The 23,476-nt window shown below is 58.3% G+C and overlaps 1 protein-coding gene across 5 annotated transcripts; it reads right to left on the bottom strand.

Moving 5' to 3' along the window:
• Window positions 1–9,342: 9,342 nt before the first annotated feature.
• TMEM39B (transmembrane protein 39B) lies at window positions 9,343–19,085 on the bottom strand. 5 transcript variants are annotated; one of them, XM_054086308.1, is made up of 10 exons: window positions 18,162–18,177; window positions 17,100–17,193; window positions 16,195–16,403; window positions 14,176–14,395; window positions 13,802–13,885; window positions 13,002–13,156; window positions 12,087–12,423; window positions 11,086–11,273; window positions 10,521–10,641; window positions 9,343–9,712 (listed from the first exon to the last, which is right to left on the bottom strand). In XM_054086308.1, the coding sequence occupies exons 3-10, from the start codon at window positions 16,320–16,322 to the stop codon at window positions 9,476–9,478; spliced, it is 1,470 nt and encodes a 489-aa protein (XP_053942283.1). In that variant the 5' UTR covers window positions 16,323–16,403; window positions 17,100–17,193; window positions 18,162–18,177; the 3' UTR covers window positions 9,343–9,475. The 5 variants fall into 5 exon arrangements, with proteins under 5 accessions (XP_053942283.1, XP_053942279.1, XP_053942282.1 ...); XM_054086304.1 differs by lacking the exons at window positions 17,100–17,193; window positions 18,162–18,177 and adding an exon at window positions 18,953–19,085; XM_054086307.1 differs by lacking the exon at window positions 17,100–17,193 and having other exon boundaries at window positions 18,162–18,301.
• Between the last annotated feature and the right edge of the window lie 4,391 nt (window positions 19,086–23,476).

The following is a 23,476-nucleotide window of genomic DNA, read 5'->3' as shown; positions in this document are numbered from 1 at the left end:
GGGAAGGGCCGGGCAGGGTGGGGAGGCAGCCCCTCACCCCTTCATCAGGGCTGGGCTGCCATTAAACCCAGACTGTTTGCATCCACGTGGCTGTTACCGTCCTGGCTCTGCTTTGTTTCTCTGTTAACTTATAACCACGGTGGCTTTGCCACTCTGCCACCGCAGCAGCACCCTACCAGCCTCGCCAGAGCCCTGCGATCCCAGCAGCGTGGTGCATGCCCGCTCCCAGCCCTGCGATCCCCACAGCGTGGTGCATGCCCGCTCCCAGCCCTGCAATCCCCGCAGCGTGGTGCATGCCCGCTCCCAGCCCTGCGATCCCTGCAGCGTGGTGCATGCCCACTCCCAGCCCTGCGATCCCCGCAGCGTGGTGCATGCCCGCTCCCAGCCCTGCGATCCCCGCAGCGTGGTGCATGCCCGCTCCCAGCCCTGCAATCCCCGCAGCGTGGTGCATGCCCGCTCCCAGCCCTGCGATCCCTGCAGCGTGGTGCATGCCCACTCCCAGCCCTGCGATCCCCACAGCGTGGTGCATGCCCGCTCCCAGCCCTGCGATCCCTGCAGCGTGGTGCATGCCCACTCCCAGCCCTGCAATCCCCACAGCGTGGTGCATGCCCGCTCCCAGCCCTGCGATCCCTGCAGCGTGGTGCATGCCCACTCCCAGCCCTGCAATCCCCGCAGCGCGGTGCATGCCCGCTCCCAGCCCTGCGATCCCCGCAGCGTGGTGCATGCCCGCTCCCAGCCCTGCGATCCCCGCAGCGTGGTGCATGCCTGCTCCCAGCCCTGCGATCCCCGCAGCGCGGTGCATGCCCGCTCTCTGCCCGCTGGCAGCGTTTTGGGCGCTGGTTTGGCTGCTCCCACACCCACCAGATTTAGGGGCCCTCTGGGGGTGAACGGTGGCCGCAGCTGGTGGGGGCAGAAAGGCCGATGCAACATCAAGCTCGGCCGTCGCCTCCCTGCCCGCACCGCTGCCCTCCCCGACCCCGTCGCGCAGCCGCAGCCCGGCTGGGTTTGGCAGCGGAGCCGCTCAGCTGGAGCGGAGCCTCTGGCACTGAGTGACCCACTAACCTTGTTCTTCTGAAAAATGCATGACATGCAGGCAGCTGCCGGCGGGACCCGCACACGCACGCTGGTGCTCGCGCAGGGGCGGCGGGGGATGGTTTTGGCCCTGCACCCACCTCCCCAGGGTGGCAGCGTTGCGGCATTCCCGGGTTTCAGGGTATCTGGACGGGGCCTTCGCCCGCTCTTCGCTGGCTGTGTTTGATGCCCGGCGAGGGGCTGTGTGCCCTCAGCTCAGGAGGGACCCCAGGAGGAGCCCAGGCTGCGGGAATGCCGCAGCGCCATGAAGCCCACCCGGCGCATCCCCTGCTGCGCCCAGGAGCCGGCTGCCACCTTCAGCGCCAGGACTTGCTCCGGGCTGCTGCGGGGGCCCAAGGGCATCCGAAAGAGCCATCCCTGCTCCGGACGGTGCCTCCAGCAGGGTCCCACCAGAGGCACGAGGGGCTGGCAGGGTGCCGCTGCCGGGGGGGCGAGGCAGGGGCAGGCTCCCCCCGTCCCTGGCTGCCATCGCAGCCCTGACCTCGTTTCTCTCCGGCATCTCCGTGACTTTAATGCACTCTGTCCAGATGGCTGCGAGCCGGGGGTGGTGGGGATGGTGGGGGGACAGTAGCGCAGCCCCACTGCGGGGGCTCAGGCTCTGCTCCCCCTGCTCGGTGCCAGCCCGCGACCCTGGTGACACTGCCGTGTGTGTCCCCGTGCGGCCACCGGTGCCCACGGGGGACGCATCCCCACCGCCCAGGCAGGGGTTAACAGCTTTCTGTTGCATGCAGCTGATTTAATTACAGTCTCATTTGCATGGCTGATTGGGTGGCTGCAACACCTCGGGGGAGCAGGAAAGCCACAGGGCAGGGGGGGCCGGAGCTCAGCATCCCTGGGGGAACAGAACGGCCCTCGCCACGCGCTGAGGCCCTTGAGGGGAGCAGCAGAGGATTTGCAGGATTAAGGCTTTGCCCTTTTTTTTGTGGTTGCAATCCTGCTTTAAGAGGAAGAAACCAAACTGAGGAGCCAGCAGCAGCCCGAGACAGCCGGGATGGAATAAGCTGCACAAGACGGAGCTGCTTCATCCCCTGCTCAGCTCCAGAGCCTGGAGAAGGCTCGCCCCAGGGCTGGATCCGGCCACACCACGTTTTCCAGCCTCTTCCCTCCTTGCTCCCATCGCCGGGAGCTCCCCAGTCTCGCTCCGCAGGCCCATGTGGCTCCTGCGTCCCCAGAATGGCTGCGTTTCCACCCAGAACGAGGGAGGAAATCACAGCGGGCAGTGAAGCAGGGGAGATTTTCTGATCCCTTCTGGAAATCCCTGTGGCTTCCTCTGGGGTCTCAGCTCTTGTTCCTGCAGCAGCAAAGTTGAGGAAGAGCATGAATCACCCGCAGGAAACCTCGCATTGCTCATCCTGTCGCTGCCTGCGGCCACCGCGGCTGCCGAAGCCGTGCCCGCCCTGTCCTGCCCCGGGGACCGAGCTGCCGTGTCCCTCGTCACCCACCTCATCTGTGCGGGGTCACCTCAAAGCTCCCCGAGCCGCAGCGCTGGCGTCAGTTTGGCTTCTGGAGCTGCGTGTGCATGGGTGCATGGATGCATATGTGCATGTGCATGGGTGCATGGGTGCATGGATGCATGGGTGCATGGGCGCATGGGTGCATGTGCATGAGTGTGCATGTTGATGGGTGCACGAGGTGACAGGTGCGTGAGTGGCTGTGGACGTTCACAGCTGCAGGTGGAGGTCTCTGTGCACACACTCACACACGTGCACACACGTGCCCCCCCCGGCCAAGCCCGGCACCCCGCACCGCCAGCCAGGTGGCAGAGGAATCAGTCTCTTCGCTCCTCTGACTAATTAACATAAATTGTCACTGACTAATTAACCATCCCAGCTCTATTAGAGCCCGGATGCCGCAGCGCTGGGATCAGGGGCAGCTGGGCTCTCGCTATTGAAGCACTGTGACCACCCTCTGCCCCACACCAGGCAGCAGCCCCCCTCCATCCCTGTTCCCCGCTTCGTCCCCATCCCACGGCCCTCCCGGGGCTGCCAGCAGTGACGATAATCTTGGCTCCTAATCCGCTCATTCCCGGCTGGCGCAAAGGGATGGTGGCCACCCGCTTCCATGCCGGGAGCGTGGCGAGGTGCCGCGGCCCCCGGGGTGATCGGAGAGTTGGGGTTCCCGATGGCCCCAGTGACCAGAGGTCCTGGAATCCCTGGAAGTCTTGGCCAAGCAGCCAGGGGACAAGGAGTGATTCCAGAGGGGTGAAAACACTGTGAGGACCATGGAGGGATGGTGGTGGCATCATCGTCGCCGCAGGGAGGGTTGTGTCTGGAGGAGGTGACCCTGCCAGCGTCGGGGCCCCGGGGAGCAGCAGCGATGAGCAAAGCTTGCATCAACCAGGAAGGGAGATAAGAGGCCCTTCCCAGTCCCGGGGCTGCCGTGGGGAGCGGGGTGCAGGGCCGGGTCACCCCAGCGCGATGACACCCGCTCTGCAGAAGGGAGGAAAAGGAAATTTCTCGCTTCCCTCTTCGCTCAAGGCTCCGGCGTGGCTGCCCGGGAAGCGGGGGGCCCCGTGCAGGTCCCATCCTGCCGCCGCGCCCCGTGCCCCCCCGTGCCTGCCTGCGCACGCCGCTCCCCGACGGCTGACGCGGGGCTGAGTCACGGCTCCGCACGCCCGACCGGTTTGGGGGAGACCCTTGGATCCAGCGTGGGAACGGCCTGACCTCAGCACCGAGGCGGTGGGGAGCCAGCGCAGCCCTGCCGAGCCACCCGCGGCACCTTCGCCTCCCGGAACACAGGGGCGGTTGCGTTGAGGGGTATCGATGCTCCTGGAAAAAGCCCTTTCCCGTTCCCTGGCTGCCATCCCTGCCACCCGCGGGCGGGGGTTATAAATTAGGTCAGCGTTAGACCCCCAAAAGTGATTGCAAACGGGGAATCGCTGCTCCCCGGGTGCGAGCCCCGGGCAGCCTCGCTCCGTTCGATGCCTTCATCACTGAGCTGGAAGCAAACGGTTGGGGCAAAGCGGACCCCCTGCCATCGCCCGACCGAGCGGCATCGGGGCCGGAGCCTCACGGAGGGCACAGGGTCCCGGGGCGGCTGTTGGGGACACCGCGGCAGGACCAAATCCCCCCCATCCGAGGGCTGGGAACGAGCCAGAGGGAGCATGGACAGTGCGGGGAAAGCTGGGAGCGCTGGTGCATGGACACAGGGATGCACATGGGATGGATGTGGAGCAGGGAGGATGGATGTGGGATGGATGTGGGGCAGGGAGGAAGCTGCACGGCTGCAGCCAGCGGGCAGGAAGCAGGGCAGGAAGGCAGCCAGCGGCCCTGGGGTCAGCAGAAGAGCAGCGGAAAGGCTTGGGGCCGCGGCGGTGGCACGGGAGGAAGCCCATCCCGGCGAGGGGCAGCCCCGCTGCACGCGTGTCCCATGGGGCTGTGCCAGGGTGCTGCAAGATGGGGCGCTGACCGTGCCCACTGCAGGATCGAAACTCCTGGGTGCCAGGAAAGGGCTTTTCCTGGGCGAGCCGGCGGCTGCAGCCCCCCCTGTGCCGCCCTTGGGGCTGCAGGTCGCAGCGTGTCATGCAGCAGCGCGTGCTGGGGCTCGCAGCCTTGGGCTGCAGGGTGGGAGATGCTGCAACCGGCTCTGCTCCGCTGCTGGCACGGGCACTTGCCGCCTGTGCTGGAGGCTGGATGCCCAGGACCCCCCTGTGCCGGGGAACAATGCTCAGGACCCCCCTGTGCCACAGCCAGGATGCCCAGGACTCCCCTGTCATGGCCGTTGAGGCAGTGCTGCTGCCCGTGGGGCTCCTGGCTGCGCTCTGACCAAGGACCGGGGTCCCCCAAGGGTGTAGGGGTGGGTTTGAGGGTGCCTAAGACCCCTCCAAAAGGGCTCATGGACCTCCAAAAGGGCTCGGGGTGCTCAGCCTCACAGTGCCAGGAGGGCGCCACGGCAGAGCCTGACACGGACCCGCGAGGTGGGCGACCTGCCCCAGCTCTCCCTGCTCTCCCCTTGCCCCCAACTCTCGGGAAACATCCCTGCGCCCCCCAAAGTCCTGTTCACCACCTTCCAGTCCGCAGGCGTTTCCAGCCGCGCTCGCTGCGGCTCAGCGCCCGCACGATGCTGCGGGAGGGGACGCCCCACGTGTCTGTGGGGGTCTCGGCCCAGCGACCCCCAGTGCTGGGGGAAAGCGGTTGGGGCGGTGGGAGCCGCTGTCCCCCCGGCTGGCGGATCCGCAGCGGAGCCGAGCATGGAGCTGCTCAATATTTATAGCGGCCGCTGGAGCCGGTTGGTAAAATGGCAGCGGCAGCAGAGCGGGGGGATGGCGGGACGGCTCTGCCGCGTGCCGCCCATCTGGCCCCGCGCTGCGAGCCTCCATCTGCTCCGCGGGCGCTGCGGGCGTTGTCTCTGCTCCGCTGCACAAGTGCGATGAGTTGGGCGGTCTCGGGCGACGAGCAGAGGACTGAGAGAGGCTCGGTGGGTCAGGGTCTGGCCCCGTGCGTGAGCATCCCAGCTCCCCACCAGGGACTCGTTCAGATGAGAAAATAAGTGTGTGATTGCTAATGAGGATGTGCACACGCTAATTGAGGGCTGCCAATTACAGCAGGTCTCGCTGGCTCGGGACGCGGCCCCGTGGGCCATGTCCTGTCCCGGTTTTGGCCAGGGGAGCCGTGGGCAAGGTCAGGCAGAGGCAGTGGTGTCTGGCTCAGCTCGGCACCTCCTGGATTGGGGACCCCAGGGCTCTGGGTCTGGGGTGCTGGCATGGCTCCCTGCCCCCCGATTCCCATCCCCGGGGAGCAGGGATGCTGCTGGGACGGGATGATGCTCCCACCACCCCCTTGTGATGTTTTCCTCCCTTTGATCTAACACAGAACCAGCCCTGGTGTGAGGTGGCGGCAGGCAAACAAACCCTTAATTAGCCGCTTTAGGGATTTGGCTTTATTAATGGCATAAACGATTACTAAAGAAGAATTAAACCTACCGGGCTCCAGATAAAGGCTGACACGGCCCAGCTGGGACTGCCGGCGTGCATCGCCGGGCCAGGCTGGGGACCTTCGGCTCCGCGGGGTGCCCTGCTCCCCTGCTCCCCACAGCAGCGGCTGCTGGACGATGGATTCGGGCACCGACCGGGTGGTTTTGGGAGGACGAAGAGGTGGAAGGGGGTGTCTGTGGGGTGTCACTGCTGTGGGCTCACCCAGCAACCCAGGACCCCCACGACCGGAGCATCGGGGCCACCGACACCATCCCTGCGCTGGAAAGTGGCAGTGGCTTTACCCGCTGCATCGGGGAGAAAGGAGGCATTTGCGGGCTCGGATGGGGAATCGGCGCCGGTTGTTTCTAGCCACGCCACGCTGTGCACGTGTGGGGCAGGTGTGTGGGGCAGGTGTGGGGGGCACTGCTGCGGGCAGACCAGCGTCGGGCACGGCAGCCTCCGTCATCCTCCTGCACCGAGCTGGGTTGGGAGCAGCCAGGAACCACCGGATGGAGGTCCTGGGGACAGGCCAGCGATGTCAGGATGGACTCTTCGGGGAAAACAGCTGTTTCCCATCAGCTGCGTCTGCTGGGAAGCGGCGTGGGGAGTCCCGGGGGGCAGCGGGAGCGGAGCTCGTCCCCCGCACACGTGCAGCACTGGGGGTCTGCACAATGTCAGCACCGAGTCCCGCAAGGGTGTTCCTGCCTGGCTTATTGCACCGTGACCCCACCAACACGGCCGCTAACCTGGGGTCCTGTGCTTGGGGGTCCCCAGGACGCATCCCCAGCCCACGCGGGTCCCCACTGCCCTCCTGGCTGGGACACCCCATCGCCACCTGGTCCTGCTCAGCACAGGCAGGATGGGTGCAGAGCTCGGGCGCAGGTATGGGATGAGCTGTAATTGCCTGCACTTTGATGTCCGTACCCTCCTCCCGAGGGATCCTCGGTACCTGTGCCTGGCATCTGGCCATTAATCCCGGGATTAGCGGGTGTTGGGAGGGTGGCAGATGGAGCCCGGCCAGACCGGGAGCCCTGGGGTGCAGCGCTGCCTGCGGGCTGGGAACTGGGCGAGTTGCCCTGGACCCGTGGGGTCACCAAGGAGTGGGGTCCCCCAAGAAGCCACCTCCAAGGAGCGCCCGGGGGAATTCCCACCTGGGATCTCCCCTGGGACACCCGTGTCCATCCCCACCAGGGCCCATGAAAGCCCCTGGGATCCCTGGGAAAGCCCCTCTGATGCTGCCAGAAGATTTGGGAGGGGGAAATAAGAAACTCCCGGAGCACTCTGCCCTTCTCAGCAGCAGGAAAACCTTTTCTGGGAATCCCATACCCCACACCCCGGCCATGTCCCTGGAGGAGGACGCGGCTGGGGGTGCAGCAGGGTCCAGGCACCCACCAGAGCTGGGAAGCTCTCACTGAGGGTTGTGTTGCGGGACATGGGGGATCTCCAAGCCCTCCTGGTGTGTCTGGGAGCCCAAAACTTGTAGCCAGGGGGGCTGCAGCTCGGTCGAGGCACCGTGGGGGGTATGGGATCCATCACCCCAGAGCCACCCCCTCTGCGAGGCTTCTTCTTGCCCCCAAAAGATCTCCAGAGCAAAGGGGTGTGAGGGGGTGAAGCAATGGGGAAGTAGAGAAGGGAAATACCACGTCTCCATCCTGACCATCATTCCTGCCTGCAGCTGCTGTGATCCTGTCCAGTCAGGCGGGTGAGGAAAGGGGGTCCTGTGGGAGCTGCACCCCAGGCTCTCGGGGGGTCTCCGCTCCCCACCTCTCTGCCAGTCCCCCCCTTCCCACAGGCCGTGCGCCCCACGGCTGCGTGCTAACCTCAGGGTCCCCACTCAATGGGAGGAAGGAAACCCTCATCCTCGGGAAAGGCTGGACACGGCCGTTTCCTTCTGCCGCAGTGGGGAGGGGGCCGGGGCGCAGGCACACCCCGACATCCTCATGCCCCTCAGCCATCCCATCCAGAGGCCGGACCTGGGAGCCAAGGGACAGACTGGGGGGCCTCCCCCCACCCTGAACCCCTCAGGACCTGCTGGGATGCTGGGGGGCTCATTGCAGCCCCCCTGCCCCTTGGCCACTGCATCCCCCCTGTGCGCGGGGGGCTCAGCTCCATCCCCGTCCCCTTGCGCTGCCCCGGTGCCGGCGTGGGGGCTCATCTGCACCCCAGCCCCATCCCTTGTCTTTCCCGCTCCTCCTGCCTTTTTCTCGACGTAACCTGATAAAAAAATGGGTGTGTGGTGGTGCCTTCGCTCCTGGTGGCCCCGCTGTGGCCCCGGGGTGGCAGTCTGGGACGCTCGGGCAGGCAGCGGGGCTCAGCCAGGACCCCCGTGCCGTGCCTGGGGTCACCTCGCTCCTTGGGGGTCACATCTGGCACGGCCGGGCACGGCATCCCGTGCACAGCTGGAACGCCGGGACGGTGCCACTGTGGGACCAGCGGGCCACGGAGTCCGGCCTCGGTCCGGTGTTTAATCCCTGGCTTCATTCACAATGATCAGCCCAGGGCGGGTGGGAATCCAAGAGCGGCACTGCTGGACCAGAATCGGCCCTGGAAATGGGATCGGAACTGGGCACTGGGATCAGGACCAGTATCAGGAGTAGCACCAAGACCAGGATGGGGCACCAGGAGTGGAACTGGGCACCAGGAGCAGGACCAGCACTGGGAGCAGGAGTGGACACCAGGATCGGGATTGGAATGGGGATTGGGACTGGGCACCAGGACCTGGATGGGGAGTACTGGGACTTGGCACCAGGATCAGGACTGGGACTGGGATTGGAACCGGGAGCAGGAATCAGGATCAAGATTGGGATTTGGATCAGAACCGGGATCAGGAGCAGGTACCAGGATCAAAATTGGGATTGGGATCGGAACCGGGATCAGGATCAGAACCGGGAATAAGGAGTGCGCCCCGGGCTCCCCCTGGCGGCGGCAATGCCGCCGCGGCACAAAGGCCGATCCGGTACCGGCGGCACCGGCAGCCCCGAGCCCCGCGCCCCCTCCTCCTCCTTCTCCTCCGCCCCGGGAGCCCCCGGGCTCCCCCTCCCCTCGCTCCGCTGCCGCTGCAGCAGCTCAAAGCCCAGCGCAGCCTCCCCTGCGCCCACCGAGCACCAGGGCTGCAGGAGATCCCGTGGGATCCCTGGAGCCCACAGGATCAGGACTCACCTTGTCAAGGATTCCAGGCTGGACGCTGTGAGCTTTATCGTACCCATCTTCCTGCAGCGGCGTTTGAACCTCTACAAGCCGGGTGCCGTTGTTAATAAATCCCTCCTCTCCACTGCAAACAGGAGGAGCCCCTCTTGGGGGGTCTCACCAGACAACACACACATAAACAACTGTTGGGAGTAAAAAAATATGTTTTTCCTTTTAATTACATCAGTTATCAAAGAAAAAAAAGCAGTGGTAACAAAAATACAAAGCTCTGAGGGTTTCTGGTTTTGTTTGTTCTGTCATAAGCTGAGCATCAGTGCAATTGTTTTAATTCAACTTCTGCTCCGAGTCTCTGCTGGCAGAGTACGAGTAGGCTTTGCCCAGCACCAGACGGTCACGCAGCAGCTTGAAGAAGGCGTAGTAATTGCTGAAGAGGATCAGAGCCAGTGAGATCGTCTGGTGCCACTTCTCCGAAGAGATGAGCGAGTAAAGCTGGTAGAAGATGACGGCTCCCTCCAGCAGGATCAGGATGTTGAGGATTCTCAGCGGTTTGCTGAAAAAGAACTGTGGGAGAGTCCACAATAAGGCACCAAGTGAGGTCAGAGCCTTTGGGATGCCTTTTCCACACAAGGTGTGAGGCAGACGCTGGTGAGGATTCTCCTGGAATTCCCCTTTGGAAACACACTGATCTGTGAAGGACTCTGGATGGAGCCCCACGCTGCCCAGGCCGGTCACCTTCTGGCAGCTCCGATGGGAGACACCGGACTGGCACTGGAGCGTGTCCGGAGAAAGGGAACGGAGCTGGGAAGGGTCCAGAGCCCAGGGGCTCTGGGGAGCAGCTGAGGGCCCTGGGGCTGCTTCGCCTGGAGAAGAAGAGGTTGAGGAGAGACCTCATCACTCCCTGCAGCTCCCAGAAAGCAGAAAGGTGGGTGCTGGTCTCTTCTCCCAAGTAACAAGCGAATGGATGAGAGGAAAGGGCCTCAAGTTGTGCCAACGGAAGTTTAGGTTGGATACTCAGGAAAGTTTCTCCCCCAAAAAGGGTTGTCAAGCACTGGCAGAGGCTGCCCAGGGCTGTAGAGAAGTTCCCATCCCTGGAGGGATTGAAAAGATCTGCACAGGGACATGGTTTAACAGTGAGCTTGGCAGTGTTGGGTTTGCGGTTGGACTTGATGACCTTAAAGGTGTTTTCCAACCTCAGTGATTCTGTGACTGATGTGAAAAGCTGTACAGAACCCAGCTCATTCCACCCCAGGGGCGGCTCTCCTGCCTGGAGAACTAGCTCAGGCTGTTTGAGGTGCTGAGGACAAGGGGACTGCGACACTGCCGAGGTCTGACACCACTGTCCCCAGCAAGGAGATGTGACTTTTCTTACGTGAAAGCGGAAGTGTGAGACGTCCGAGGGCACCGCCACGTTGTAGTGACCCACGGCTTTGTACACATTCTTGCTGTGCTTCACCAACACTCCCTGCGGCCACATGCACTCCTCTGTCCACCTGCAGGGAACAAGCAGAGGGCTCTGATTTCTCCTTCCACAGTTGAAGGAGGGGTCTGCCGCCTTCCCACCCTCAGCTGGAACAACATCGGAGCAGCTCCTGCGGTGCTGGCTGCTGCAGTAAAGCCACTGCCAGTTCTGAGCGCAGTCCGGCCCAGAGGCATGTGACTATGCAGTGACAAACAGCAGTTACCTGTAGCAGGAGCTGCCGGTGTCAGACCTGCCCACTGTGCTTGGAAGCGGACAGTACAGATGGCATCCGTAAGCAGTCACGTGTGCCAGCCTACGACTCTGCTTCCATTTTTCTTACCCTCAGTTTGTTTTGAGCAACAAGAGGAGGAGAGGCGATTGCAAAGCTGAGCTCGCCATCCAGCCTCCATTCATGCCAACAGGCAGGCCAGCTAGGAGAAAAAATTCCAGCCCTGATCCCAGGAGAGTTCCTTACTGGTGCTGGAGCACATTGGAGCAGAGGGCTGGGTCGACCTTCTGCCAGCAGCCCAGGTGCGCGGCGGCTTTGTGGAGCAGGTCGCAGTAGCGCGCAGGCAGCAGGTACTGCATCAGGATCACCGACGTGCTGATGGAAACCAGCAGGAAGAGCTCACACGACCAGCGCTTGTCGTAGTACTGAGTGTTCTGTGGGGAGACAAGAAAGATGTGTGACAGCGTGTTTGGACAGCCTCACCCAACAAAGCCACCAAAGCACAAAGAACTCAGGTAGGTAACAGGAGAGTTTTTTCACGTAGCTGCTAATCCTGTGTGAAAAAGCAGTGCTCACACAGGATGGCTGCTCTACGGCTCATGAGCACACCACAGTCACATGTTTGTGCCATCATCATGCATCACCAAACACGGCGACACAGCTCTGGATGCTCTCCATGGTTCAGCTGACAATGGTGGGAGCAGCAGCTCCTCAGGAGAAGGGAAATATATCCCTGAAGTCTGACATATTTACTACAAGACATCTGTCTCATTGTACAACATACAGGAACAACTAAGAACCCTAATGAGGTCCATCCTCCTTCATGACGTCTCCCTTATGGACACCACTCCCCTTCTCCTGCTGCTCTGCTCTCAAAAGTGGTCAGTGTGTGAAGAACTGTCTGGCCTGGAGCCCTTCCAGCTCCAAAGGGAGGCAGGGGGAAGACACAGCTCCCCAACAGATGCTCACACTCACCACAGTCAGAATACACTTTGTCAGAACAACATTGCCCTTTGTCATCTGGAGTTTAAGCAAAGCTAAAACCCGACAGTTTAGCTTCTTACTTTTCACAGGGCCTCTGTAACTGAGTTTGATGCAGATGCCTGTGCACACAGACCAGCCCCTGCCACGCCTCTTCCATGTCCCAGCTAAGCAGGAGAGCAGACGCCCTCCCCACCCTGGATTCCCCCTTCCCAGCCACCCCCACACAAGCCGTGTCCACAAGAGCAGCGCTGGCCCTTGCTCACCTTCACAAACCAGACCGGCACAAAGGCCACGTAGTAGGCACTGAGCATGGAGCTCACCAGCACCTCCTTCATCCGCCAGTTAAAGTCCATTTTCAGGTACTCCACCTCGTTGCGGATGAGATCTGGGGAGAGGCAGCAGGCGTGAGTGGGCATGGCCTCCATGCCGTACATCTGCCGAGTGTGCTGCTTCCAGGTCTCCTTTAGGACGGTCAGGTAGTCTCTGCCCCTGGTGTTCACTTCGCTGGTCTCTCGGAGACCGAAGCTGGCTACCTGGGAGAAGAGGCCCGTCTTCCGCAGGTCACAGTTCAGCTGAAGGAAGGGGATGTACATGCCAAACCTGGAGCACAAAGCGCAGAGTTATTTCCACACGAGCTCCGGCTGCGACGCCTTCGTTGGCCACAGCTCAGCGTTGCCACTACCCCTTCCTACACAGATCTGGTGCCTACAGAAGCTCTAGAAAAGAGCTTCACCAACCTGATCTCAAACACAAACAACACATCTCAGGTCTTTATGAGATGCTTCCTCCTGCATCTACCAGAAAGGAGGGAGCTACTCCCACTGCCTGACCGGCCACAGAACTGGCTGTCTTTTGTCAGGCAATGTGAAGCAGGAAAGCAATTTGGGCTGCTCCCCTGGCAGAGACACCAAAAGGCTCAGGTAAACTGGAGACAAGGGTTGAATTCTCTGATTTCAGAGGACGAGCAAGCTAAGAACTATAATTAATGCTTACGTTAAAGCTGAAATACAGGCAAATGTTAAAGGTATGCCCTGCCACCAAGAAGAAATGTGACAAAGCAAGAGAGAAAAGGGCAGCTTAAGTGCTTATTTACTCTCAGGCTTCATTTCAACTGAGCAACACCCACTGCACTGAAGCAACATCAGAAATCACAGGTAAGTGCCAGAGGGGATACTTACGGGTAACACAGGAACAGGAGATTAAGGAAGGAGTAGGTTCTGAAAAGGTGAATTATCGATCGACACAAACTCCAGCCTGTGCCAGTGAGAACAGCAAACCGAGTGATCACCAGGAAAACAGAGCGTGGCAGGGAGACTTTGCCACTCTGGGAAGCCTGTGGGGAGAGAAGAGAGAGCTGGGCAGAGGGGAAACTCACTTGCTTTTCCTGCAGGAAGCAAAAAGCAAATAAGCAGTGCTCAATCTGTAAAATCAACTTTGTATGCATAAAGGAGAAGCTAGCGAGAGGCTCTGTTTGACCGCCACCAGGAAGGGGAGGCTTCTGTAGGCCGGGATTTGGACTTGCCTAAAACCAGGGCCATTCGTGAGGCTGGAACGGGGAGCACGCTCAGAGCTGGGAGTCAGTGGTGTGACCGGCCCTCCCTCCCAGAGCTGCTCACCACGGGCAGCTTCTGCAGTCGGCAGAAACCAACTGCACAGGTTCCTCCTGGCAAAAAAGCAGGAGTTGTTGAGGGAAAGAGCCAAACACTGTTCTTCCCAGGGAAGAACGTAGAATTGCTATTGTCGAGTTGGGAGAGCAATTCAGATACAATCACAGAAGGACCGAGAGCCACATGCATTAGTTTGAGGTGCTTGTTTCTTCTCTCTGTTCTTCCCATCCAAAACCATGCCCAGGTTTCTGACTTGGACACAGCACAGTTTTTTGGAAAAGGACAAGAGTTTGGAACAGCAAAAGGGAGACAGAGCTTCACATTTTGCCTGACAGGACAGAATGGTTCCGAGATCCGCATGGGGACTTTACCTCCTTCACAACAGCACTGATCAGCCGGCGTGCCAGGACGATCGTGGTCACTGTCAGCACGTTTAAGTCAATGAGATGAAAGTTCTGCGGTGACAAAACCAAAGTGATTCCACTTTCCGTCAGGCAGCAGAACCCCACATTTAACAGAGAAGCTCCCAAGTCATTCCTTTTCTCCTTGGTCTCTCTATTCCAAGATCAGGAAGAGAATGCCAAACAGCCAGTGCCCAAAATTTGCCAAATAAGGGCCAGAGGAGAAACCCCAGGGCTGTGGAGTCCCGTGTAGCTTGCATCAAAGATATTGAGCAAACTCTGTGTCTAACAGCCAGGAGATAGCCTGGGATACCCCGAGACAGCAGCCGTCCTTCCGTGCTTACCAGTGACGTGTGCGAAGGCGGGTGGGAGGGCGGGTACCACCACACGGTTTTGTAGATGTTGATATAGTGGACAAACAGTGCAACAAGGTGACAGAAGAAGAGCTGGAGTTCAAACAGCACGCTCCTCTCCACAGGCAGCTCCGGGATTTTGCAGTGCCGGAGGGGGACGACTGTCTGAGCTGCCAAAGGGGGGCTGGAAAGGCCGGTACCCGAACCGCTCCTACCAAGGCAAACCAAAAGCCAGTGGTCATTTCCCTGAGATGAACACAGCGCTGTCCTCCAGCCCACAAACTCCGATGAAGTTGGTGGTCTAGTACCGACTAAGAAACCTCCACTGACTCTCACAGTCAGTGGCTGCCACAAACCAGAAGCGTCAGCCCCCTGAGGATACCCAGGATAACCGATACAGGCAGACGCAAGCAGGAATTTACCCAGTGAAGCGATATCTGGAACCAGGCCAGTCTATGGCACCAGGTCATTTGATATTAAACCCCTTGCGCTGAGTCAGGTTCCAAAGCCGTGGCAGTGTTGTGCTGTTCAAGGGGCAATCAGTGGCCCTTCTTAATTAATTGGAAGCTTTTAGGCCTCAAGTTGCTTTTTACATTTCTGAGAGTGCTTGAACATGAAATACAGAGCAATTAAGCACAAGCCCTTTCTCATTCTTCAACTTCTATTCAACTATGGAGGAAAAACAAGTTCAGCCAGAGGTGGATATTCCTGTGCAAGCACGCACACAACCCCAGACAGCAGTGCTTAAAGGGAGGGGAATTAATATATCCTGGATAGATCTCTCCTGATTTGCAACCTCTAAATAACAACAGCCAAAGGAATCTGGGTGTGGGTTTCAAAGGAACTACAGAGCACTGACTCCTGTTGAACATCCCAACATGAGGCAGAAGTCTTGGAGCGTGACTGGACAAAGACTCTTGATACAGGCTGGACAGGGTCAGCTCAGGCTTTCTAAAACAGAAGGCTGAGAGCTTAAAGTGAGGCCACAAATGGGGGAAAACTTTAGAAACTCAAGTTGTCTCTCCAAAACCCACAGATTCCCAAGCTGACAAGACTGACTGGATTTATCAGTCCTGAGGAACCCAATAAGCTCTGTTCTAGCACATGGGACAAGAGTTCCTGTTGGGGTCCTCCAGAAAAGGGCTTTAAATATGAACACAGAGCCCTTTCTGCTTTGAACAGACACACGAGACCTCAGGGCACTTTCGCAGGAACAGTAAAAGCCTCTCCTAATCAAAAACAGCATCGAGTACCCTGGACTCCTCAGCTGGGCCTGATGTGCAGCAAAGACAAACAGAGGCCTGGGTTTGTACTGCACGACCTGTTTGCAACAAGAACCTTGGTGCAGGCTTTCATGGCAAAGCACGCACAAGGTGGATCACTCCTCCTCCCGTGGCCTTGCAACAGCTTGTTTGAATAACTTGTCCTCGCGATTCCTTGGCCTCGGACCCTCAGCAGGGATTGTGTTAAGACACATATAACATTTCACTTGCAGTGAGTTCCTAAGGCACCTCCTGCTATCGGTGCTGCGCTTCGCATTCCTTCTCTGTCTCAGCTGTAGAAATGTAACCAAGAAGCCAAGCTAAACCTAAAACCCCTGCAGCCTGCACATCGCCTGGCCCTGCTGAAGTCTGCCCCAGAAACGCCTCACCTGATGTAATATCAGGTCACAGGAGAGGCAACAACCACAACTCCAGAGTCAGGCTTTGGGTAAATACTTGATTCTCTTCTCACTTTTTACTCTAGGGTCACCAAAGGCTTTTGAACACTCTTGGAAGTGTTGTGGTCTGATCAAACACCTAACAGCCTTGGGCAAGTTGCAACCCACCTATCCCAACTGCAACATGTAGCACGGACACTGCCGCATACAGGGAAAGGATGTCAGCCAGACACTGGGAGTCAACAAATCCCCGACCCAGAGGAAGCAGCGGTGTGAGATGGGGAGGCACAGGCGGCCTCAGAGCAGAGTAGCTGGCCTGCCAGCGTGAGGATGTGCAGAGGCAGACATACCTGGTGCGTGAGCGTACACCCGTGACCGAGGAACTCGTGGAATGGCCGGAGCCGCCAGCGGCCCCAGGCTCACAGAGGGGATTTCGGCAGTAGGAGGTGCGGTTGGGGCCCCGCCGTCCCCCTGCCATAACAACAGAGGGTGCGCAGGGCTCTGCTTCCAGTGGGCTTCTCTGCTCTTCACTGCGTGGTTGTGTCTTCAGTCCTTAACACTGAAAGGAAAGGATTGATATTGAGGCTCCTCTGCTCACCGCACCCCTGTGACAACAGCAACCCAGCACTCACTTCCAGCCCAGCGCAGCTTTGCTCAGCCTTTCTCCCCCTCTCCTGTTTGCTGCCGGCTATAGATGTGGTCCCAGATAGCTCCCGATGCTCCGGAGACACGCAGCAGCTTGTTAGGGTGCTGTGAAACCACCGAGAGGCCACAGTCTCACACACATAGGCTTCCTCGAGCAGGAAGAAGCTTTCCATGCTCTCTCTCAACCCAGGCGGTTTACAAGGAATTTAATCTGCATGGCTGTGGTGTAATCCCTGCTTTACAGGCAGAACAATGCTCTTATGGAGAGGTTAAACAAATTGGTCAGTAAATCGGGGGTCCCCCTTTGCCCAGTGTTGTGCTGGAATCCAAATTCACAGCTCTTTTAAAACCACAAACACTGGCTTTTTCCTTTTTATGCTCCTTTAAGGAGGGAGAAAAATACCCAGCAGTTTTAGGGCATTCGTGACTGTTGCATTTGCTCGGCAGAGCTCAACGTGATGTCAGCCTAAAGTCAGCTTTTCCTGCACTTGCTTCCCACACTGTAAACAACAACAATAACAACAAGGTGTTAAAAACCTCCTCTGGATCCTGTTTGACCTCAGAACCTGGACAACTTAGAGAAAGCGTGGGGTGATCACATGACACTTACTGGAAGTGAAATCTGAGCTCTGAAGCAACTCAGATCAAGTCACATCAATTGCCTCAAGTTTCCTTTTCTGATTGCCGATTTCCAGTTTGCACCACTTAGCGGTGAGCATCCAGAGCAAAGAAAATCGGCTGGAGGTTTATAAACAGCTCTCAAACAGGTTTTAAAGCTTACGCTGAGCTCCAGAGAGCTGTGCAAGGTCCCAGTGAGGGACGAGGCGCAAGGCTGCGCTGGGGCCAGACCCGAGCAAAGCAGAGAAATCCCGAGATGGGTGACAGGGGCCAGTGGGGCAGGGGCAGCTGCAGCATGGGGGGAGCTGGGGGGGACAGACAACAGAGCAGGAACCCCAGTGTGCGCCAGGGCACAGAGTCCTTGTGATGCAGGGAAAAAGGAGAGGCACAGGAACCCTCCAGGACACAAGATGAGGGCACCAGATGGACAGGATCCGGGGGGAGGTGAAGGTAATGGGTTTGAGGCTTAGGTCACCAAAACAACAGAGTCTGGAGAGGGGAAAGCATTAGGAGGGAAGAGCTGGGCCTGGGAAAAAAGCTGAGGGGGACACTTCGGAGCTCCACGAGTGCAGCTTGGGGGCTGCAGGAGTTCTGAGGGCGCCGGGTGGGCTGCGAAGGAGCAGGCCAGGGGCCACGGGGGACCACGGCAGGAGTCAGGAGCACTCGAGGAGCGCAGGAGAAACCTGCGGGCACAAGTGGGGGCTACAGAAAAGCAGTGGGGTGCGGAGGGGGAGCAGCAGGGGCTCCGAGAGCCCCAGCGGCACGGGCTGGGCTGCAGGGGGGTGGCGGGCAGCGCTGTGGGTCTGCGGGCTGGGCAGCAGGGGGGGCCTGGGGAGTCCTGGGGCTGCGGGCCAAGCGCGGGGAGCACCGGGGGCGCCGCCGGGGCTGCGGGCGAGGCCGCGCCGCGGGACCCGCCCCCCTCAGCGGGCGGAGCGCACTCCCAGCTCCCCAGCGCCCCGCCCAGCGCTCGGCCCCGCTCCCCGAGCCCGCCCGGCTTCCCCCTCGCTCCATCTCCCCCGGGAGCCCGGCCCGGCCCCGCCGCTCGCCCCCTCACCCATCGCCGCCCGCCGCTCCGCCGCGCGCCGGGCTCAATATGGCGGGTGGGGCCGGCGGCACGACGGCGGCCGGCGAGGCACAAACCTCCGCGGGGCGCGCGACCGCGCTGCCGGCCACGCCCACCACATGCTCGTTGACCACGCCCACTTAAAAAATGACCAGGGCCACGCCCGATCCCCTCTGGCCACGCCCCCTCACATAGTGAATAGTCTCCTCGCCAGCTGACCACGCCCACCACCCACACAGCCCCCACCAGACACCTGTCATCTGGCCCCGCCCACTCCCGACTGCCCACGCCCACTACCACATAACCCGCCCACCACCAACAAGACCCCGCCCACTCATTGGCTGACCACTCTGCCCCCCCCCCCCCCTTTCTGGTCCAGCCATCCCTGCATCCTCTCGCCCCCCCACTTGGGGCAGAGCCCTCCAAACCCCTTCCCCATGCCCGGGCAGGGACTCGGGCAATCAACCTGATGCCTGTGGAAGCCAAACAATTCCAAGTTTAGGCCTTTATTTGCTGGAATGACTCATGACCCCAACATCTGCCAAGCCAAATGCCAGCCCGAGCGCCCGCCAGCCGCCCACAGCAGTTATTTTAGCTCTGTGAATCACCTCGATCAGCTTTCATCCCCCCCCGGCAGCATTTTCCATTGATTCCCTTAACTGGTGGGCGTCGGATGCTTGATGGAACTGGATATGATCCCAAGAGCCATCCCTGCCCGGGCTGGCAACAAAGCCATCGCTTCAATTAACAAGCTTTCACAGCGCCAATCATTGGTTTGTTACGGGGCTTGAAACTTGCACTGCGCAGGGCCATCAAATGCGAGGAGAATCCAGGCACCCGCTGTTCCAACAGAGGCTCCCAGGAATGGAGGAGGCACAGATGCCAGGCTGAGAATGGGTTTGTGTCCGTAACACCGCCTCCGAGCTTCTGGCCATCTTCGGTTCTAAAGCCAGCGGTAAAAGTAACAGCTTCATCGGAGAACACTTCACATCCCAGTATTCCCAGCCACAGTCCCTGCTCTCCACCTCCGAGGCAGTTTGAGGCGCTCACCAAGAGCCGTCGGGCTTCCATCCACAGCCACAGCAAAGCCAGAGGCATCCGAACTGGGCTCCTCTATCGGAGCCAAGTGCAGCTCATCAGAGACTCATCCCACATTGCAAAAGGAGCAAAACGAGCGCAGAAACAAACATTTCCATCCAAACGTACGGTGGCAACTGAGCAATAACAGCAAAGGGTTCCGGTCCGCACTCGCAGGAATCGAGCTTCCCGAGTAGGAGAGGAGCAGCAACATCCATGTTTGAGATGGAAGCTCACAGAGGCCCCTCGGGAAATTCCCCCTCCTCACAGCTTACAAACGGGGTGCGTGTCCAACATCTCATCCATGATGTGATGGGTTCCTCAATTAAAGACAGTTCTCCCCGAGCCCTGCCTCTCTCCCCAAAAGTGCCACAGGTCCCGTGCCTCGCAGCCGGGAGCAGAGCCGTGCTCCCAGCAGCGCCTGTTCCCACCAGCAGCTTGGTCTCTTTCAGAATCTCGGAGGCTCCATCCCAGAAATCAGCCGCTGCCCGAGTGCTGTAGCTGCACGGGCTGAGGGAGGGAAGAGGCACATAGCTAAGCTGTTTTTCTTGGCACCGTCCGTGACAGATGCCCTCATACAAACTGAAAAACTCAATTCTGTACAAAAAGAATCCTCTGCTCTAACAGCCAAGCAGGGAACCCAGCTGTGCCTGCACCCAGCTTCCCAAATACGGGATTTGACAGAGCGCCGTATCAAGGCAATGCCTTCACCTTGTTGCAAGCACAGCGTGTTAAGTTAAACACAAAAATACCAGAGGTGAGGCATAAACTAAAGTTCGCAGCTGTTTGCTTTATTTAATAACCCGACCAGCAGCCTGGAACAGGGAGCAGGAATGGCCAGGGTCAGGCAGCCTGATCCGGGCAAAGCACCGGGGCCTCTCTGCAATAGCAGTTGGAGCATTTTCCCTGCAAGCTCAGTTTCACCCTCCTGTTGCTGAGAAACCAGCTCTGAACCACCACGCACAGCGGGACCTCGCCGAGGAAAGGCGAAGCCCCCGTTTGCACCAGCTCTGAGCACCATTTATACCAGAGGGCTGGACTGGAGGCTGGACCTGCAGCTGCTCCGAGCCAGGGCCAGAGCAGATGGGAGTGCAGAGCCACAGAGGACATTTGTAGAGCCAACCTTCTCCTGAACAGAACAGGATCGCTGGGAAACGCTTCTACAGAGGAAACCTGACCACCACTGCACATCCCCACAGCGCAGCACCAAGCACAACGGTGTCTTTCTCTCGTTTATGGCCTTGGCTGCAGCTCTACAAACAATCAGATGTTGGTTAATCCCTTGAGAAAACCCGGAGATGAACGATCAGTGGGGCTTGGCAGCTTCGAGCCAGCAGAACGCTCCTCCCGTGGCTGCATGTCAGCAGAAATGGGAAGGTTATTGAGGTGACTCAGCCTTCAGAACTCTAAGGAATCTCTTCCCCTCCCTGGTTTCAGCGAGTCCTGTGTCACCCCTGAAACGCCTGGCTAATTAGAGTCTGAGAGACACATCCGATGCTGCCGGCTATTTTTGGATCTCAATTAGCTTTTGCAGCCTCTAGGCTAAAATCGGAATGCTGTGAGAGGGTGGGAGATGCTTGAGGCAGGGCATGTTTTCAAAAAACTTCTGGCAAATACTGTTATTTCCCACACATTGAGGTGTACATTCCTCCAAAACATCGGAACATTTCACATAAACATGCAACAAACGCAGCGCACAAACGAGCTGCATGACTCCAACGGCAGCATCACCAGGTCCGCTTCTACTGCTAAAAAACTGCATAATAGATGACGTCTATCAACTCTTTTCCACTTGATATAAAAGCTGTGCCTATTAGGAAAGAAACAGGAAAGATTGGTACAACACCACAGAAATTAATGTTCCAGTTACACTGTAAATGAAGATACATTGGATAAACAGGCCATAAATCCAAACACTGAATCATAAAGGTTGGAGAAACCTTCTAAGCTCATCCAGCCCAGCCGCCAGCCCAACCCCACTGTTGGGCTTGCTAAACCAGATCCCCAAGCGCCACGGCCACACTGTTTTTGAACCCCTCCAGGGATGGGGACTCCCCCACTGCCCTGGGCAGCCTCTGCCAGGGCTTCACCACTCTGACCGTAAAGACATTTTTCCTAATATCCAACCTAAACCTCCCCTGGCACAACGTGAGGCCATAATTACGATTATGATTTCCTCTAACAGAAAAACTACGGATCCAATTTTCAAGTCAAAGGCAAAGCAGTGAGGGTAATCTCACTCTGCTGCCGCAGTTCCACCTATTCCCTAATGCTTTCATGTCCCTAATGCTCCAAGATAAGAGAAGCTCCTTTGGTAGCTTTACAGTTCCATCCAATATCAGACTTATGTCCTTTATGTCCTATGCCCAGGGCTTTTCACAGTTGCCTTTTGAAGCCATTAGACTTCCTCAGCGTTCCAAGGCTTTATTTCTTTGTTCTTTTATTTACGGAGCTCAGCCTTTCAGCGATCTCAGACTGGAGAGGACATGAGCAGTTGCTCCCAAAGGAAAGACTTGTGGCTGCTGTCTCTGGGCCTGGGGGAGCTGCACCCTTGCTGTGTGAGCAGGTCACTCCACCGAGGCGTGATAACCTCCTCGGCTGAGGCACGATAACCTTCTCAGCCGAGGCACCGCTCAATTTGCAAGCACGTGAGTGCATTTATTAAGCGATTTATTGGAAAATAAGCAAGACAGCAGCACCGGCGCAGCCGCCAGAGGGAGCCCAGATGCCACAGGTGCCAACACCCAGAGGTGCTGGGGTCCATCTCCCCTCCCCAGCGCTCCGGGTGCTCCCTCCCTCACACCAGACGCGCAGCCCCGCAGGGCTCTGAGCTGAACACGTCCCAGCCAGGCTGGCAGGACTGCTGAGTGAGCCGTCTCTGGCAGGGACGGCAGACAAAGAGCCATAAAAACAGAACAGCCAGCAGTCAAGATCATGTTTCCGAGCCTGATGGGGGCGTGGAGGGGGCAGAAAGAGCTGGGCAGCATCTGGTCTGAAATCTGCAGGCTACGCTTTTAATGCATTATAGGAATTCCGGTTGAGCCCTTCCCTGCTGCTCTGTTCGTAGAGCATGGGGTGACAGTCAGTGCTGCCCTGTGGCTGAGCGCCCTCTCGCACAGACCTGCATCTCTGCCAGGGATCAGCCCCAAGAGACAGATTTCCTTACATCTCCCTCTCTCCTCAAATCCACCTCAACCTCGTCCACGCGACCGCTCCATGCTCGTACACACCAATTCCTCCTCTACCCCATCACCCCTGCTGGAGCGTCACCCCTGTAACCAGCCTTTCTTGAGAGTAATTTATGTGTGGGTAATTAAGGAACAGCTTCAATTTAGCAGCTCAGATGGTGCCACCCCCGTTTCTCCCCCCGGAACACACTTGCGGCTCCCAGTGCGTCGTACAAACAAACTCACCCACTTGGCGCTGCCCCTGCTCGTCGTCACTCGAGGGGTTGGCGGCGATGCACTCCCGACTCCTGCAAAGCGAAGACAGTTGTGAGTGTCCCGAATGCGGGCACAAAGCAAAAGAAAAAAAGAACCCTGCATGCAATTACACAGGAAGGAAAACATGCAACTTCAGCTGAGCTTCGAACAGGGCACAGTGAATATCGATACTGGGGGCTAAAGGGGCCATTTTACATTTTATATCACTGAGCAGAAGGGGCTTTGGCAGTAGCAGGGCTCTCTACATTCGTTGTCATTTTACATCTCTTGATATTTAAGCTCGCCGATCCCTTTTTGCCCACATTACATCACAGTGCATTTTCCCAGGGCACATTATTAAAGTTATCACTAATTTATGCAGAAGCACGTGGGTTTTTTAAATGTGTATTTTAAACATTTTTTTTTGCAAATTTTTTTACATTAAAATTAACATTTGAAGAACTGTTTCAATAAAGTTTATGTAAAAGAGAAATGTGCTATTAAAATCAGACATTTAGGTTACCTTTTGGGGTTTGCGATGCATGTTAGCTTTACACATCCTGATTCTCCTGCGATAATTTTCCTTTAAAAGGGGGGCATAGGGTGATCTTTTCATCAAGCAAGACATTATGCCCTGAAAGCTGACTCCAAACCATTGTTGAAAATTCAGTTATTTACACTTTAATAACAATCTACAAAGACAACTTTTTGTTTTAAAGTACTCCCCTTGGTCATGCGCTGCTACAAGCAGTTTGCTCCCTAGTGCTCCATTTTTCACCCCCGAGCAGTTTAATTCTCTCCCCTTAG

This window comes from Cuculus canorus, chromosome 22, assembly GCF_017976375.1.
Source record: "Cuculus canorus isolate bCucCan1 chromosome 22, bCucCan1.pri, whole genome shotgun sequence".
In the NCBI taxonomy this organism is placed as follows: domain Eukaryota; kingdom Metazoa; phylum Chordata; class Aves; order Cuculiformes; family Cuculidae; genus Cuculus; species Cuculus canorus.
This window is presented reverse-complemented; position numbering and strand designations above follow the sequence as displayed.